The sequence below is a fragment of the Protopterus annectens genome, chromosome 5.part1, assembly GCF_019279795.1.
Source record: "Protopterus annectens isolate FY-2018-M chromosome 5.part1, PAN1.0, whole genome shotgun sequence".
NCBI classification, from domain to species: domain Eukaryota; kingdom Metazoa; phylum Chordata; order Ceratodontiformes; family Protopteridae; genus Protopterus; species Protopterus annectens.
Genome location: NC_056736.1, coordinates 708139193 through 708158050, shown reverse-complemented (window position 1 = coordinate 708158050; position 18858 = coordinate 708139193). Strand labels below are relative to the sequence as shown.

At 37.3% G+C, this 18858-nt stretch overlaps 1 protein-coding gene across 1 annotated transcript in view; it reads right to left on the bottom strand.

Annotated features, from left to right (window-relative positions):
• Positions 1-18858, bottom strand: part of FREM2 (FRAS1 related extracellular matrix 2) — a 1424491-nt gene that overhangs the window by 545414 nt on the left and 860219 nt on the right. Inside the window, exon 6 of the mRNA XM_044073334.1 lies at positions 11604-11855. Coding sequence (XP_043929269.1) covers positions 11604-11855 — 252 coding nt within the window. The remainder of the gene's footprint in view (positions 1-11603; positions 11856-18858) is intronic.

Here is an 18858-nt window from a genome sequence, read left to right as displayed (position 1 = left end):
TTTGATGTCCTGTGGACTGGTGAGCAGGTTGTTACTGGCATCTCTTATAAAGGGTGTCTGACTACCTTCTTTATCTTTCTGCCTTTGCCTTGCAACCTGACATAGTTTCTTCATGCCATCTACTTAGTCACTTTCCAGAAGCTGGTAGAGTGCCTCCCATGCCTTGTTCTTTGCTATTGCAACTCCTCTCTTAGCCTCTTTGTTAGCCAACCAGTATTTCTTTCTGGGTCTACATCACGATGTTGAACTATAAAAAGAGTGAATGCTCTTTTATCAACACTAAAAACTGAAAGCAGTAAATGTTGAACCCACAAAACAGCGTCCCAGGGAAAAAAATCGCTGCACCGCAAAACAAAAAAAAAAAAAAAAAAAAATTCCAAACACCCCACTTAAATATACCAACTCTGAGATGGCACCACAGTGGAGGAAATGGCAAAGTCCAGAAAATGGTCCAGCGATTTTTTTTTCCCTGGGAAAAAAAAATCACTGTTCCATGTGTTCAGCATTCAGTGCTTTCGACTTTTAGTGTTCAATAAAAGAGTGTTCGCTTTTTTTATCGTTTGACTACATAATATAGACCCTTTCTTTCTACCCTGGTTCATCTTTTATATCTCCATATTTTTCCAGTACTTCTTCTTTCTTTTGATGAGTTCTTGGAGTTCTGCATTCCACCCCCAGCTTTCCTTATGTACCTTATTTCCATACTTGACTCAGCCACGTATCTGTTCTGTAGTTCTCACCCATTCTGTTTTGAGGCATTGCCATTGTTGTTCAACTCCACATTTTTTTCTATTCTTCTATTTAAGGGGCTGGAGCCCTGAGTCATTTCTTGAACTGTTGTGCTTTCTTTCGAGTCAGTTTCCAGGTCTTTAGTCTGGTATCTGCTGACCTAAGAGCCTTCTCTGACCACTACTTGCAACTGACTGTGGCAACCAGTGGTCAAATATCACTGCCTCTAATTAAAGTCAGAGAATAAGACTGCCTAGGAGTAACTTTGGATGATGTGAAAAATAAGAGAGGCTTGCCAAAAATCTCAGGTTTAATTTCCAAGACTTCAGTTAACTGTTGGCAGACAAATTCTACTTAAGGTGAAGAACATCTTAAAGAGTTTCTGGCTGCACTTTTTCCCTCAGAACCTTTTCTGATTAAGAACTCTGATGAGAAACAGTAATGAGCTTAATATTTGGATGGCTGTACTTGCTCTGATGACTTTATGTCTGACAAAGATCATTGAAGAGCTTTCTGATTCAAAGGAAATAGCTTTTCGCCAAGAAAAAACTACTATTGTAGAAAAATGGTTGAATCTTTACGTTTCTACCCAACAACAAGCCCTTATCTACAGCACCGATATTCTCCATGAGCCCCGTATTGATCTTTTCTTTTCCAGTCAAGGAGTTTTTAATCAATAGTTTAATTAGAAGCAGTAAGCAACACTATATGGGAATTAATATGCCCAGCTTACTGCAAAGCACTTGTACATCTACCCAAACCAGCCCCTCTTTGATCTATTTTTTTCCAGGAAAGGATTTTTAATCAAAAGTTTAATTAGAAAGCAGCAAATAATGGTGTACAAAACATCAACTAATCAAGTCCAAGCTAAATTTTTCTACCAGCAAAATAGGCAGTTAACTCTAAGTAACCTGGCATGTTTGGGACTATCTCAAAATGCTACAAACCTAATAATTAATGCCCCTATATTATATATTATTTTCTTAGGGAGACATTTTGTCTCAATGCAGCAGCTGCTGAAAGCATTTTACTAACATTATGTACATCCTTAGCCTCTAAGTTTACTCTCCAGTCTTGCTAACACAATATAGTACAGAAACTGACAGTATAAACATGAGTCATACTCTGTACAATCTAAACCATATAACATTTACTAAATGCCATATGTGACTGGCTTCAAGTCACCAAAACTGAGTGTAACAGTCCTCATCTGCTCCAGATGATCTTCTTCTTTGTTTTTCAGCTTTTCCCGGTTAGGGGTCGCCACAGCAGAACTCCGGTCCGCTAATGATTGGCAATAGATTTTTACGGTTCCATGTTGCCAGCCCGACGGCCAGCCTTCAAGGAAGGCACACCCATTCACGCTACCTAACAGATTTTTGGATGGCTGGAAGTGTTTAAGACAATCCCTAAGGTCGACAAGGCCATCAAGTATAGCCTTTGATGCAGACCATTATAGGACATTTTTCTCTTATTAATATTTTGATCAGCTGGGTGTTTCCTTAATGAGTTCTTAAAAAATATAAAATTGTAGCAACTTCTTTAAAGAATAAATCCAAGTTATTAGGAAATTCTAGCCTCTCCTTATAATGTTTTGGAAACTATTATTGCAATTCTGAAATGGAAATCTTATAACATTATGTTATCAGTGTATTTTTAAAATGCAATAATCCTTTCCTGTATGTGCCACATCAGTGCTAATGGAGTACAGAAAAGACTGCAGCAGAAAAGACAAAATTGACCACAGTCATGTGACAGGGACCATGTTTCTAATTCAGTGGCCAACATTTCCATGCATTATAACAGTTGTCTAATGTCAATATTTTTGGGGGGATGATTAAATATGCATGATGTGTAGTTTGCAACCCTGTAGAAAGAGGAAACATGAAGTTCTAAATTGCTAAAGAATGATTATAAAAATGTTTATTATATGTACAATATGGCTGCCTGATCCCATCCTTATAATAAGCATATTATAATTATCATAAAGGTCACAAATGTAAATCATGAAACAAAATGAAGTAATATTGCATATTGACAATGATAATTCAATGGCATTACATTGGAAGAAAAGATATATCACTAATGCTTATCTAAGATGTTCTGGTTTAAAAGCAATTACTGTGAATTAAATAGTTTTGAAAAAAATGCTAATGTACAATTCATAGGTAGTATGAAACAAGACATTTTGCTACCATAAAATCTAAATTTGATAGCACTGCATAGCAATATAATTTAGAGTAAAAAATATTACACATTTTTATTATTTCTAATTTTTTTTACAGCCAAAAATGCTTTAAAGTTTGAAACCAGAGGTGAAAAGGTAAATGTTCTTTGCAGGGCATAATACACTTTACATAAAGGGAAAAGAATGTAAAATTTAATTTGTGCAATTCAACTTGTGAAATGTTCATTGCTTGATTAAGATAACACATTAAGAAATGCTGGAATTTACTTTCATGTTTTAAATATTCATTTGAAGGTATGTAATAGCTAAAGCTGTGGACACTTTTTAATTTTGTAGATAAAGGCAATCAGAACACAGAATTACTGTTTTTCCCTCTACTACCGCATTCCAAGTTGGCAGATGTCTTTGTCACATTTGGCACATTTACAGCATGTACTTTTCTTTCTTCCAACCTGTTTGTTTCCAGTTTTCCAAAGAAGACATGCCTGCTTCTGATTGTGTTGGTAGCTAACCACATTAATTCTGATTTCTCTAAAATGTATGTAGGTTAATAAACACAGCTGAAAAGAGGTTCTGTTATTTCTTTCATTTTGTTTATAGTAACACCTTTCTCCATTTGGCCCTTTTTGCTACCATCCTCATTTTAAAAGTAAAGAAACTTGCTTTACCGTCCTTGAATTACAGAGGTTTTTCTGGTATGGCAGAGGATGATTGCTGACTCCAAACTTATACTGTAAAGAATATTCATGATCATTTTCCAGTTTAGATTCTTTCATTAACCAGATACATGAACTAACACTTGAAGACATTATTCAGTCACCATCTCACCCACAAGGGAAACATTAAATGCACTAATGGATAAGAACTGTTTCCATCTGAAAAACAAACTTTAAAATCATCAAACTTCATTTCTACTTTATACCACACAATTGAGCAATAGAAAGCATTGAATCGGCTTAATGCAAGGACTTCATCAGAATCCCACTAACTTTATAGCCACATCTTATCTGTGCTGCCTCCTTTACATCACATTTTGGGATTGTCATCAATTGTCCAATAACTTAAATAATACCATTAACTAAGGGCGTTGTCTGATGAAATTATTAATAAAGTATAATTCCCTTCAAAATGAAACACAATATCCCTATGTTAAACATCACTGTAGATGTAAACATGTTATCCATTATTATTGTTTATGTAACTCTATATTTTTACAGGACCCTATATAGTAACATTCCATTAATTAGTTACCACGTATTCTCTCCAGACAAAGTAATATATTTAATTTTAAAACACAGAGAAATATATAAATGTTAACAAACATAATTTTCATAAATCAATATAACTAAATATATTTCTAAATATATAATCTAAAACACATTCCTCTATACCAGAGTAACCATCTAATATTACATTTTAATAACAGAAATATATTATAACCTAGCTGTTCTTAATTTTAGAACTGCAACTATAGAAATATTGTCATTAGTCCTGGTGGTGTACTTGCATCCAGGGATATTTGCCAGTATAATTCCCTGTGTTTCATCTTTGTTTCCTATGGTCCCCCTCTTGGGTCAATGGGTACTTCCTTCAGTACAAACCCCTTAAAATGTCCTTGTTTACATAATTTCATGTGTTTGTAAAGGGGATTAGTTTCATTCCCTTTTTGACTATTATAACTACGTTCATAAATTCTTTTTCTTAAAAATCTCCCTTTCTTCCCTATATAAAAAGAGGGACATTATGTACAATACGCTATCTATATCACTCCTTTACTATTACAACTGTACATTTTTTTTGGTTATAAATAATCTTCACATGAGCTGTTAAGTTACTATGGACAATATTAGCTATATACACACATTGCTTATAAAAGTATATTTAAATGCTCAAATGGGATTATATTTCAAATTAGTATTAATTTTTTCATTATGCTCAATAATGTTCTTTAAAATGCATCCTCTTTTAAAAAATAAAAACAGGGGTTCTAAAAATATACTGAAAGTATCCAGAAATTTTGAACATCTTTCCCAGTTCTTTGTGACAATATATATAATCATATAAATATATTGGTTAAAATTCATCACATGTGCTTTAATAAAGTTTTTTTTTTGTAGCAAGTTCTGCATTTCATAAACTATTTCATATCTTCCTTTATCCAAAGTAAGGGTATATTTTGTATCTCTTCCTTCAATAACTTCTTTCAAAACTTCTAACATTATTTGTAAAGGGTGACATCTTTCCACAAACATTTCTTTTATATTTCATACTCATTGAAAAATCATTATATTGGTACACCATGTGAGCAGCCCGAACAAACTGACCTTTTGCTATACTTCTTTTTTGATACATAGGGTGGTCAGAGGTATAATACAAGTATGAATTAGAAAAAAGTATCTTTTTTATATAAAGTTGATTTAAGATCATTTTATCTAGTTTATGTACTTTAACATCCAAATAATCAACTCATGAATAATTAATAGAGTATGTAAATTTAATAAAATGTGGTCATTCCTTGTATGTAGTCTAAAAATTCCATCAATTTTTCTTCAGCATCTATCCTAAATAAATAAATAAATATATTATCCAAACTTTAAGTGCAAACGTTCCAGCATTTAGAATGTGAAGAACTGATCCCACACAATTTTACCCATGTCCGTAATGCTAAATTAAAATATATTGCAGTGCAAGCAGCCCCCATTGCTATCCCTCTAATTTGTTTAAAAAAACTCATTATCAAAAAATATATAGTTATTTAGAACATTAAATATGCATTCATATAAATCTTGGCTTAAACTTAGTGATTTGCTTGTAAATATTGATTGTTTTAAAATTTTATATATATATATATATATATATATATATATATATGGGTCTACTTCTAATGCCCGAACTTCCGATTCACCGACAGGGAAATGACCGATGCCAGAAACCCGACAACACACAAACCCGACAACGCGAAACACCAAACACCATAACACCGACACACTACACGTCAACAACACAGTACACTACAACACATATCCACTAGCCCTAACCCAAACCCTAACCCTAAGGTCCGACACTACCGCACACACTCCCTACCTGCACCCTAACCCTAACTCACTTACACACCCCAAACCCCAAGCTCCGACACTACCGCACACTCCCTACCTGCACCCTAACCCTAACTCACTTACACACCCCAAACCCCAAGCTCCGACACTACCAAGCACACTCCCTACCTGCACCCTAACCCTAACTCACTTACACACCCCAAACCCCAAGCTCCGACACTACCGCACACTCCCTACCTGCACCCTAACCCTAACTCACTTACACACCCCAAACCCCAAGCTCCGACACTACCAAGCACACTCCCTACCTGCACCCTAACCCTAACTCACTTACACACCCCAAACCCCAAGCTCCGACACTACCGCACACTCACCTATCACACACCCTAACCCTACATCCCTGAGTATTCAACACTTACCTGTCCGCTCCCTACTCCTACATCCCTCACTATCGCATACTTACCAGGTCGCTTACACATTCCCTTGTCGGTCTTCCGTCTGTCGGGATCCGAGCGTGTCGGTCAACTGCGTTGTCGGGTTTCTGGCGTCGGTCATTTCCCTGTCGGTGAATCGGAAGTTCGGGCATTAGAAGTAGACCCATATATATATATATATATATATATATATATATATATAGATACACACACACACACATATATATATATATATATATATATATATATATATATATATATATATATATATATATTCACAAACTGTTATGAACTTATGTATATACTTATTTTAGTTAAATGTTTCTGTTTTCTCTTGTTAAATTTTTAATAAAAAGTTTTCTAAAAATTATATAGTTATTGGTTAAAATTACATACATAAAGTCCATAATTAATCTAATAACTTGTGTGTTTAAAAAACAAAAGTCCATAAGTATTTCTTGAAACCATACCATAATAAATATATTGTATTTCATGTTAGATTTACAGTGTTGTTTAACATGGGAAAATTGTGTTTTATTTTAAAGGGAATTATACATTTTTAATAATTTCATCAGACAATGCCTTTAGTTAATGGTATTAGTTAATGTATTGGATAATTAATGACAATCACAGGATGTGATGTAATGGAGACAGCGTATACAAGGTGTGGCTTTAAAGTTAGTGCGATTCTGATGAAGTATTTGCATTAAGCAGACAAAACTTTCTATTTTTCGATTGTATAGTGTAAAGTGGAAATAAGGTTTGGTGATTTTAAAATGTATTTTTCAGCTGGCCACAGTTTTTATCGATTAGTGCAGTTGTTAAGTTTTCTTGAGTCACTATTTTCTGCACTTCATCTGCACACTTTGCTGAAACATTAAATGCATTTGATCTGGACAAAAAGAATAGCCAGTCAAGGAGTATAACTTTTGAGATGGCTGGAGAAAGTTGACACAGAAATAAGGAGAACATGAAAACTCTACAAAGATTGCAGATTAACTATTTTAAGACCAGATCCCAAGTTTGCTCTTATAAAAGTTTGCTGTTATTCAGCAGCTGTTTTATTATGGCTAAAAGGGTAAATAATGACAGGCTGAGCTGTACAGCACAGCAGATTCACCTTGGAAGTCAGTGTGAATATAACAAATACACTTTAACTGCATCACCTAATCTATTAGGGATTCTTCTTGGTGGTTCAATGACTGAGTTCATCCTCTCTACTAATCACAGTTTAGGACTTCATCCTGAGGCTCTCACATCCTGGGAAGAGGGATGTATGTACCCATGTGCCAACATGGATTGCATCATGTGAAACTCTAGAAGCTCATCTTGGCCTTGAAGCTCACCAGTACAACCCAAAGCAGTAATAAGCATAATTCTTTAACATTAAGAAATAATGCAGATTTCATACCTTCACAACTAAAAGGTACATACTTGTATAACTTACATGGGATTCTAACAGCTGAGGCTGGGTAGAGGAAATGTCCAAGCAAAATATACATGTGGGAGGTATATGGGATCAGTCAAACAGGATCCCCTACTTCACCTGATGTGGAAATAATATATCTGTTACATCTGATGATGGGAATCCTCCTTGAATGAACATTTATTGGACTGAATCTGGAGCATTAAGTTCACATTGGTGCAAGTAGCCAGAGGACATCTCAGGAAACTAAGGTTCAGAAGGATGAGTCCTGAAATAGAGACATATCAAAGGAAGCTGACTTCTGGGGTCATGATCAAGACAGTAGATTATGAAGTATGTATGTGTGTGTGTGTGTGTGTGTGTGTTTACATTCTGTGACAAACTTGTGACTTGTTCAAAACAGGTTTAACTACCATGTACCCACTGCCTACAGAGACAGGTCCCAATGTCCTCACAACCCTTTCAAAGAGTAAAGAAAGTTATCAGTAAATCCATGGATGGATGGATGGATGGAAAGATATCACCGATACTACCCCACAACTGGTTCAAGTATAGGAAGTTTTACCAAAATGACCAAGACCCTTGCTTTCTTTGCATGCTAGTAATAATTTTACTCCAAGAGTGATGCCTGACACCTTATGAGACTGACTCAATGTAGCTTGGTCATTACTAGATTTTTATACAAGTGACTCTGCTCTGACCTGAAGCACTCCATAAAACCTATCACACATATTAGGAAGAGATGATATGGCTTCTGCTTCCTGTCCCACTTCAACAGAATAAAATGTGGGTATAGCTATAGGCTTAAGCTGATCTGAATTGAAATTCCTCTTGCTTAGATGAGGAAAAGTTTTTAGCAGGCCATTTAACATGATTCTTCATGAAGTTAATCATGTTGCCAACAGGCATACACTCTGGAAAAGAACTTGATGACAAGGAACGTCATCATCATCATGTACATTACAATCAGTAGTGGAAGACAGCTGATAAGAACATGCTGTCTCATTGTGTTCTTCTTCTTCATGTTAGGAGATGCTGGATTACTCCTGATCTTTACTGTTTTCCCAGTAGTAGAAGGTTCTGCCTTAAGTTTAGATTCAGATTTCTGTACCACTTCAGTGCACCCTTTGCTAGGCATTTTGAGTCCATGAGCAAAGCTGTCTCTGATGCCTTGGGGATCAATATCAAACTCTTGGATGTATTTACGTCTGATGTCTCAGGGGAGGGTGGGCAGGTCATCTACTCAGTAACAGTAAAGGTTAGCGTCTGGTCAGGTTTCTGCTCAACCAACATCTTATTTCTGGGCATTCTGATAAAAACTGTTGAAAAGGAAGTTTGAAAGATAACAGGAGAAGTACAGGTGGTCGCCAGATCTAAATAGATGCACAGACAATATCAAACCTGGAAATTCAAGGGCAAGCACACAAACAATCTGGGAGATTAAGCTGTTTTTGTTTGTTTTAAAACCAACCCAATTTTTTTGCCCTGTTCTGCCCTCCAAGACTGCTGATCCTCTAGCCTATCATGTAATTGTCTATTTGCAACTCATCATGAGGCAAGAGCTGAGTGTGGTGAGGCCATCATTCCAAGTAGGCCAACACTGGTTTTGTGCTCTAGCCCCACCCCCTTGGCAGTTGATGTGGGTAATGACTTCACCATGACATCCTATACTATCTTCTCCTAATGTGTGCATGCTCCCTCTTATATTCCAATACATTTTACTATAAACAGTTTGGAAACACCATGACTATGACCCTAATCTTTATTGCTTTTCAGGTGCGCACAAGCATTCACTTGTGGGTAGTAAAGAATTCAGACTAAAGTTATTATATATCCTCTCAAGATGGCCAAGCTGGTTGTGGCCACTCACTCCTCTCCCCCACTGCCAGTCCATCTAGCTCCCAGGCTAACTAAATGAACCTGGGCCATCTGGTCACAATCAGCGTTTTATCCCTGTGTGTCACAGAGATAGTTAAGTATCACCCTGAATCTGTACATACATTCATTTTAATCTTGAGAAGGAGAATAACACGACTGTCTTGGCTTCCTTATTTTTTTAAACCTCCCTGGACTTACTCCACTATCACTGGGGCTGGTTGTGGATCCTGAGGGTGTCCTGGTGGCATGGTTCATCTGTGCTTCCATCTAGGTGGGATTTTTTTTTTCATCTACTGACTCCCTTTCCCAATCCCCAATGCTCGTTGATTACATCTGAAGGCAACTCCCTTCTTTGGACCATACCTCCCATTAGGAAACATAGCAATGAGTGCTCTCCCATCTTGGATGGCCACACCCATTCCTTCTATGCTGCTCTGTCAGCAGTATGAGATGGTAATCGAACCTGAGTCACGTAGGTCATAGTCAGGGCTTTATCTCTCTATGCCACCACAGCGGCTTTTCCTCTTCCTTAGTTTTGCCTAAAACTATGTCATTAGTTGGGTGAGTAGGAACATTTTAGTAGATTCCCTACAGAGAGTAGGTAGACAAACATTAATTCCAGCAACTGCTGAGGGAGGGGTACACTCTGAAATAAGGCCTAGGAAGACTTCTTGCCTGCCCAGTAACAGACGCAGATGGCTACACAGCTGTAATTTTCTTAACCCACTATTTCTCTGCAGACCTCCTATGTTTATTTACAGTTTTCATTTTCTTTAATTATTCAGCAGCTACCTCTATCTGAGAAGAAGAAGGAGAACAAATGTAGAGTTTTATGTCTTAAAAATGTTTCAAGATTCTTAGCCCTCCTATCCCAGGTTTTCAGTAAGTGAAACACGGTTCATGGCAGACTGGGTACTGGGCTCATCCACCAAACAAAAAAGGCACAACAAGACACACTGGATACTCTGCACATCAACCAAACAAAAAAGGCACAACAACACGAGCTGGATACTCTGCACGTCAACCAAACAAAAAAGGCACAACAACACGAGCTGGATACTCTGCACGTCAACCAAACAAATATGGCACAACAAGACACGCTGGATACTGGGCGTGTCCACCAAACAAAAAAGGCACAACAAGATGAGCATGTTTTTGGAGGAGGCATGGATATTATAGCTAGAAGACCACTTAACCACCTTTTCAGAGGATAAAATTTATCTATAGCTAATCAGATAAACTCTACTTAGTCTGAAGTAAGAACTGCTGACTAAAATTATTTACTAAAACTTAAGAAAATAATGAAGTCAAAGTGACAAAATACATACTGCAAACCTAGTGGAGTGATCATTTTCCTCACTACAAAAGTGGACTGTAGTAAGCATGTGAATTGCTTTCTTCTACAGCCAGACTCCTCTGGCTCTCTAGTGGACACAACTTGAGAACACAATTATATTAGCATGGGTTAATGTCCTAGGCTGACATCTAATGCATCTTTACACTTTCCGTAATGATTCACCTTCTGTGGTTGTTTAATGAAGAATGTAAAATTTACATAGAAACTACCTAAAATGTTTTGCCTCTTTTGTAGTGTTTCATAACTATCCCATTTCCATATATATTACTTGCAACAGTGCAAAATACACAGGGGAAAAATACAAATTTGAAAACATTGCCAACTAAAACAATTATTTGATGTTGAAAAATACATGTTATCTAAGACGAAAGACCTGCTCTTCAAAAATAATAAATGGATTTATGTATAAACTACAGTTAAACAGCAGAAAAAACACCGCAAACATAAAAAAAAAAAAAAAAAAAAAAAAAAAAAAAAAAAAAACCTTGGCAGTCAGAATATTCAGTTACTGCATAAATGCTGAATTCCTTCTTACCATCATCTGCATCAGGTAAAATGGTAACCTGTGTAGAAGGGTACTGTAAGCCGATTTTGCCACCCATGGGCATACTAAGAGTGACATTAAATGTCTCAGCCACTTCATAGAGAGAGTCGTCGATGATAAGGATGCGGCAAAACGTTTCAGTCTCATCTCTGTCAAAGCGTAGAACGCTGGTGTGATCCTCAGGCCTTGAAATGTAATCGGAGTAAGAAAGCACCATGGTGGGAGTGGTGCCAGTAGCAGTTCCTAGAAAATAACGATTGAAACGTTTCTTTAGCTTTATTTTTATGTAAATTGTTTTGTGTTTTAGTGCACTGCTATCTTACTTCATCTTTTCTTTTATCAAATAAAAACAATCTTGCCCTTCAATACACCTGTCAACCTCTTAGAATAAGAAATATGTATAAAGGCTAAATAACAGGGGTTAAAAGCCAAAAAAATAGGGACAGGTTTTCAATATTGCCCTTATAAACTTAGAAAGTTCTAGAATATATGATTTGTGTTAGCATGCATTTTCTAGAGAATGTGAAGTGTGAAACTCAAATGTATTTCATTATTTAATGACTTCAGTTCTCAGTGATTTGCCTGAAAACCACACTTTTTATGAGGAACAAACCAAGAATATGAGGCAAAAATCTGGACATTCTGTGAAAACTTGGTTAGTTGAGAGGTATGCATTGTTAAATTAATGAGACAGTTAACCAGTTACTGATAAAACTTGCAACATTTACTTCAATTTATGCATTTCTTATACAGAATCATTTGATGGCCTGTGACTGCTTCACTAATTTTTTTAATCTTCTCATCTCAAGGGATGTCCAAGATGTTTTGTTTACAGCAGTGAGCAACATTTGCAGTGTTTTATTGTTTAGCTCTTAACAGTCACTTGTCTCTGACCTAAGGTGTAAACTGAGACACACAGTTTCCTGCTACAGCTGGTAAAAGTGGTGGCGGTCAGACTGGACAGCAGGTTTTAAAACTGTCATGGATGAAAAGAGGATCTGATGGATGGATGCTAGTATTTTCTCTAAGCACCTGTTATCTACTTCTTTAACCTATACCCTTAATGGGTAGATATGGAGTTACAAAGAAAAGCATACAGGAAATGGAAGATAGACTGAATCTATGAAAATTGCTACATTGTTTTACATTTGCAGCAGTGCAGAATGTTCTGATAAGTGATTACCCGCCATATGCAAAATTATTTGAAAGGAAATTCTGAAGTAGACATACAAATGTTATTTTCCCTCTTCAATTCTTTTGTCTGTTAAAAAAATATGTATACATACGGGAGCTGTTTATAATCTTGAAATACTGAAATGTTGAATTTCAGTATCTCGAGACTATAAACCTGAATGTTTAAAATATCGAAAGTTCATAATCGCGAATTCGAATATCTCAAATTCAGGGTTATGGCCTTACGCTATGTGATGTCCCGGATGATGTGTTTATGGTGCGTGGTACCATGTGTGGATCCAGGTGTTTTGTCAGGTAAGTGAGTGTTTTGTAAGGGATTTGAGTGGGGATAAGAGTGTGTTTGAGTGTGCTGATATGTTTGATGTATGTGTGAGGGACTGGAGAATGTGCGTGTGTGAGTTTGCTTTTGTTTCCTGATTGTGCGATCTCGAAGTTAGTATATATAATATGGGTTCCCTTCTATATACCAAAATCTCATAAGATTGAATACCAGAAAACGAGACCAGAAACCCGAGTAAGCATATTCCCGAAACTTTTAAGGTCGACTCTCAGAATACTGAAATGTAAGTACAAGTCAAATGTAAGTGGCTCTGTCTCGTTAAGGATTTATAGTAAGGATGTAAAAACAGGTATGATGGATATTATGTTCCAAGGTCATGGTGTCGCTGTACAATTTATGGAGTTTCAAAGTGTTGAAAAGATGTAGAAGTGGTAATACTTGAATGGTATCTATCTTTAGAGTTTACTGTTGTTCTCAAAGTAGTGCAATCTCAGAGTTGGTGTATTTAATTTGTGGGGGGTATGGGAGACTATGGGAGGTGCATGGGAGCATAGCCCCCCCCCCCCCGCTAAAGTAAGGTAAAAGAAAGAAAAATAATTGTTCCTTTTAGTTCTACGCAGAACAGCTTTTCAGGTAGTTTAACAAAAGTATGCCGAAAATGTTTTTGATTTGTTTATATTATGTTTAGTGCATAATTTGCATCTGACAAATGTGATGATGTGCAGAAATGTAAAAGTGGTGCTTTGAAGTTTAATAGTGGTGTTATGAAGTAATGTTTTCATGTTGTTCTGGGTGATTTGTTTAGGTGGAGTGTAGGTACGTTTCTGTGCTTTCCTGTGTTCGGTATTATGGGACTCGATATTTTAAAGTTTCGAGAATGTGCATATTTGGATTTCTGGTCTTCAATCTTATGAGATTTCAGCATATAGAAGTAGACCCATATATATATATATATATATATATATATATATATATATATATATATATATATACACACACACGCACACACACACACACACACACACATAGATATATATATATATATATATATATATATATATATATATATATGGGTCTACCTGACAACGTCGACAAGCCACAACATCGACAACCAGTTTACCGACGCCAGAAGATCGACAATTGAGAAGACCGACGGATGAAAACACCGACGCTGAGAACACCGACATGGGAAAAGGCTGTGTAAGTATGCGGTAGTGACGGACGTTAGGGTGCGAGTAAGGTAAGTGTGCGATATTGACGGTCTGTAGGGATAGGGGTGGGTTAAGTGAGTTAGGGTTAGGCGCTGGTTAGGTAAGTGTCGGTAGTGATAGTCTTTGGGTTAGGGCGGGTTAAGTGAGTTAGGGTTAGGGCGGGTTAGGTAAGTGTGCGGTACTGATAGTCTTTGGGTTAGGGGCGGGTTAAGTGAGTTAGGGTTAGGGCGCGGGTTAGGTAAGTGTGCGGTAGTGATAGTCTTTGGGTTAGGGGCGGGTTAAGTGAGTTAGGGTTAGGGCGGGTTAGGTAAGTGTGTGATAGTGACGGACCTTAGGGTTAGGGTTTGGGTTAAGGTTGTAGATAGTTGTGTATGTGAGGTTTAGTGTGGGTTTGTAAGGATTTTGGTGTGCTTGTGTTGTGTGTGTGCTTTTTGGACAGGGGATTTGTTTTGATGTGCTGTCGGTAAAATGGTTGTCGATGTTGTGGCTTTTCGATCTTGTGGACTGTCGGTTATGTGGTGTCGGTAAACTGGTTGTCGATGTTGTGGCTTGTCGACGTTGTCAGGTAGACCCATATATATATATATATATATATACACACACATATATATATATCATCATCTGTGTCCAGTGCAGCCATGCCCCTCATGGTTCATATTGGTATACCCTGTGTTTTGGTTTAAGTGTGTAATCATCTTCAGATTCTTTAGTTGGTGAACCCTTAACAAATTAACTAACTTTTCTGTTAAAATAAAATCTAATCTAATAATAATAATAATAATTACTAGATAAACAGGAGTAACATTCAGAAGATACAACCATGCTTAAAGGGGAATACAGGAAGGCTTAATATGGACGTACATCAGAACCCTTCACAGATGACCTCAGATAGATGGCATAGATATATGTTTGAATTACCTAAGCTTGTCAAGTGTTCCAGTTTTGTATAAGTAAATAGGAACAGTCCCAAGCAGTTCTCCAAAAGACTCTCCAGATGCTGATACAAAGGAATGTTCAAGGTTCTGCATGACAGTTCTGCCAAAAGAGGATTGATTCCAGAGTGCAAATTCAAGCACCATGGTTTAGAGAGTAGGTGTAAAGATGATCACATGACTATGACACAAATACCTGTAATGAACACATTCCTTGAACGTGCTATAAAGAATAGGTTCATAGGTTCATAGGTGTTTACTAGGCTAACGACCACAAGGGCCTTTTTAAGCCTAGCCATGCATCTCAAATCTCTGACAAGTTCTGATACCCTTGATAAGTGTAAGCATGGGCCTGGGAGATGAACCATTAACAGGTTACATGTGTCCATTAGAGACATAGGTGCCAAATTAGGGATGCATTTCTGGTTTACCATCCAGTTGTCCAAGTTGCACTTGAATTAGGTTAGGGAGGAACTCTGCTTCACATGGATGGGGAGCCTGTTTCATAGATAGGGTAGTCTCTGGGATACATACCTATCTCTCCAGCAGGTCCTATTTATATCACAGGCAAGGTTTAAGTCTTTAGAATGGGTAATTTTGGTTCTGTTTGTTTTGTGGATACGCAGAAGGTTCATCAGAGTGAGATCTGACAATGCCCTGTATGTCAGGCATAGATGCCCCCTCAAAAGCCTGTAGGAAGCAGAATACTGGGATAGGGCCTTGAGGCGGTCTGCATAGGGCATATTACTTACACCCTGTATTCTTTTAGTGAGGAACCTCTGTGGACATTCCAATTGTTGGATATACTTAAACAATACTGCAGTGAGGCCAGAGTACCTCTAGATGTCAGAAAATAATTCATCTGGCACAAATGAAACAAATATTTGTCTTCCAGAAGGTTGGAATGGAAGGCTTTAGCCCTGGCAATATAAACTTAGAGCTCCTTGGGGATGTTGAGGGTATACGGTAATCATTTTCCAAGCTTTGCCTTCCAGAAAATGTTTTGGGGTCCAGTCTTAGCTTTCCACAAAAGGTTCTGGGGGATGAATGATCTCAGTAACTGATACCTCCAAGACTACATTGGTGAGGAAATAGGAGACAGTCTTGCAGTGATACAGAGTAACACTTTATCTCCATAAAATGCTAAGTAAAAAAGGCTCATTAAAATGAAGTGTCCACGAATTAACTATCCTTTTTGACTGAGATGTGATGGACTAGGGCAATGTTTTACAGGTCAGAAATTTAATAAGTCACAGAAAAGCTAATTAAAATGTAACACAAAGATATCTTTCAGTCACAAGAACATAGTTAAAATGCAAGATCCAAATACAATTCAGCCACCAAATTAGGTCTTATGGAGACTCATATTCTTAGTCATGGCCTTTAAATTGTGTATTAACTCCAGTCCCAGGCTGAGTGTGATAAATACTTTCTCTTAGCATTGTAGGTACTACAAATTGCGCCCTAATGTGCCTCTGAGAACATTTCTGAAGTACCTTTCAAAAAAAGGTAGAGAAGGAATATGAAAACATTGAACATGTGAGGCTTAGGTGGGGATGCTCCCAGCACTAAAGGGGACAAAGATGTGAAAAGGACTCATCTTCTACTACATGATGGGCCGGAAATCTACATTTTACAAACCTACCAAGAGATGATTCCATTAAGCCTGATGTACTTTGGCCTACCTTAGCAAAAATGTAAGTTAAAGGCATAACCACATTAAATGTATACTTAAACAGGCTTTTCTAAGCCAAGAAGAAGCTAGCTGTTGCCCTCTTAAATGTGCTTGGTTCAAGGAAGGAGATTCAGGAATATTATCCCTTTTATCTAGCCACAAAGATGTCTATCTCCTGCTGACCACAATGTTAATGTGAAAACCCAAGTCCCCTAAAAGTACTCATAGATTAATCCAGAGACATGGCTGAGGCTCTGAGTTTCTGCTAGACAGTTTTAATATCCTACAAATATGGACTGGTGTAGGGGCGAACTGATGATCATTTCTCTCTAAATTTAAAAGGCTTTTCTACAAAGCTGAGCAGGACCTTTTATCTAATTGTTTGTTCAGATTCCACTTTGATGAGGACTTGCCTTTTATGACCAGGAGTTTGGGACAACAATGAGCTTTCTACCACCTAAAAAGAGAGAGAAAAAAATTTAGCATCAATAGAAATCTATGCAGCCCTCTGTCAAAGGGATTTCATGTGCCCTGGGATACATTTCTACCCAGCTACAACCAGCAGTTCTCTGAGAAAATGTGAAGACACAGAAGTATAATCTTTTTAAATCCTGTGTACCTGCTGTGAGTGCTGAATACATTCAAGTCTGGAATTTGCCCTACAGTTTTTTGAAGACAAAAACCTCATCCCTTACTCAGGCTTCAGAACACCAGCAACTGCTAACTTGAAATGCAGAAGCCTGACTTCTTCCTAAACCCTACAAATGACTGTTTGGTCTTTTTCATGGAAGACTAGGGGGATGACTTTGCAAACTCAAAGAATTGGAAAGATTTATGTTGTCACTCATGCAAAAAGAAACCCTGTAATTGCTGCCCATTCTGCAAAAAACAGGACAAAAATTCCACCTGCCTTGCTGTCTGAAATGAAAACTATACATGACAGAAGTCATGACTGTGTACATACTAAGGGACTGACATAGAATGGCCCAATGGTTAGACAGCTTGTTGCTGGCCTGCACTTTTAGGATAGTGCTACCTGTCACTTGTAGAAACCCTTGACTGCACTTACAAAGCTCTTCCACTATATAAAAACACATGATTTTCATTCTGTAGATCCTACAAAATGAACTGAATGAAATTAATAAAGTGCAGTTTGTCTCTAAATGATGGAGCAATCGCCTTACTGCAGAGGGCAATCAAAATTAGCTTAGTTTGATGGATAAATGCTGCAGACACCATATCCATGGCACTGAAAGCACATCTGTCCATAAGGCAGCTGGCATTAAAGGTGGTCTGTAGATACTTTACTGCTGCTTTCCATTGCAGTTAATCTGGCAGAATGTTAACTTCATTAGCACCTGCAATAACAAGGAGGTATGGAAATATACCTCACAAAACAAATAGTTGTGAAACCTGAGGGCTAATGTGGCAGTGCTGTGGTCTCTCTTTCAATAGCAACCTTTTCCTGAAGAGCTACCAAGTTATCTAGCCCTGATATATAAAAATATTCATCTTTCTTAGTGATAGTAGGGGGTGGATTCCCTTCCGGATATTTCTACACAGAAAATACTGCATCCTTTGGCAAAGACTCCAAGGAATGAGTAACTCAGAAATCAGTTTTACTTTGACTCAACTGCCAGGTAAATCTTTTCATGGGAAAAGGGAACATAATGGATATTCTGTACAATGATGATCTCATCATCCTTAGAACCTCTGCAAAAGAAAGTGTGAGTAGTTAGGTGATGAGTGGGGGGATGCATCAATGTAATCAGTCTCCAAAATAAATGACATATGAGTTCTATATCTCTGTTCACAGATCCAAGGCAACAATTTCTGATTCTCATGTTTCTGTTCACAGATGTAAGGGAACCATTTCCAGTTCTCATGATTCATTTCTCAGATCTAAGGGAACAATCCCTGATTAATCGGCTCACAGATCTAAGGGAACAATTTC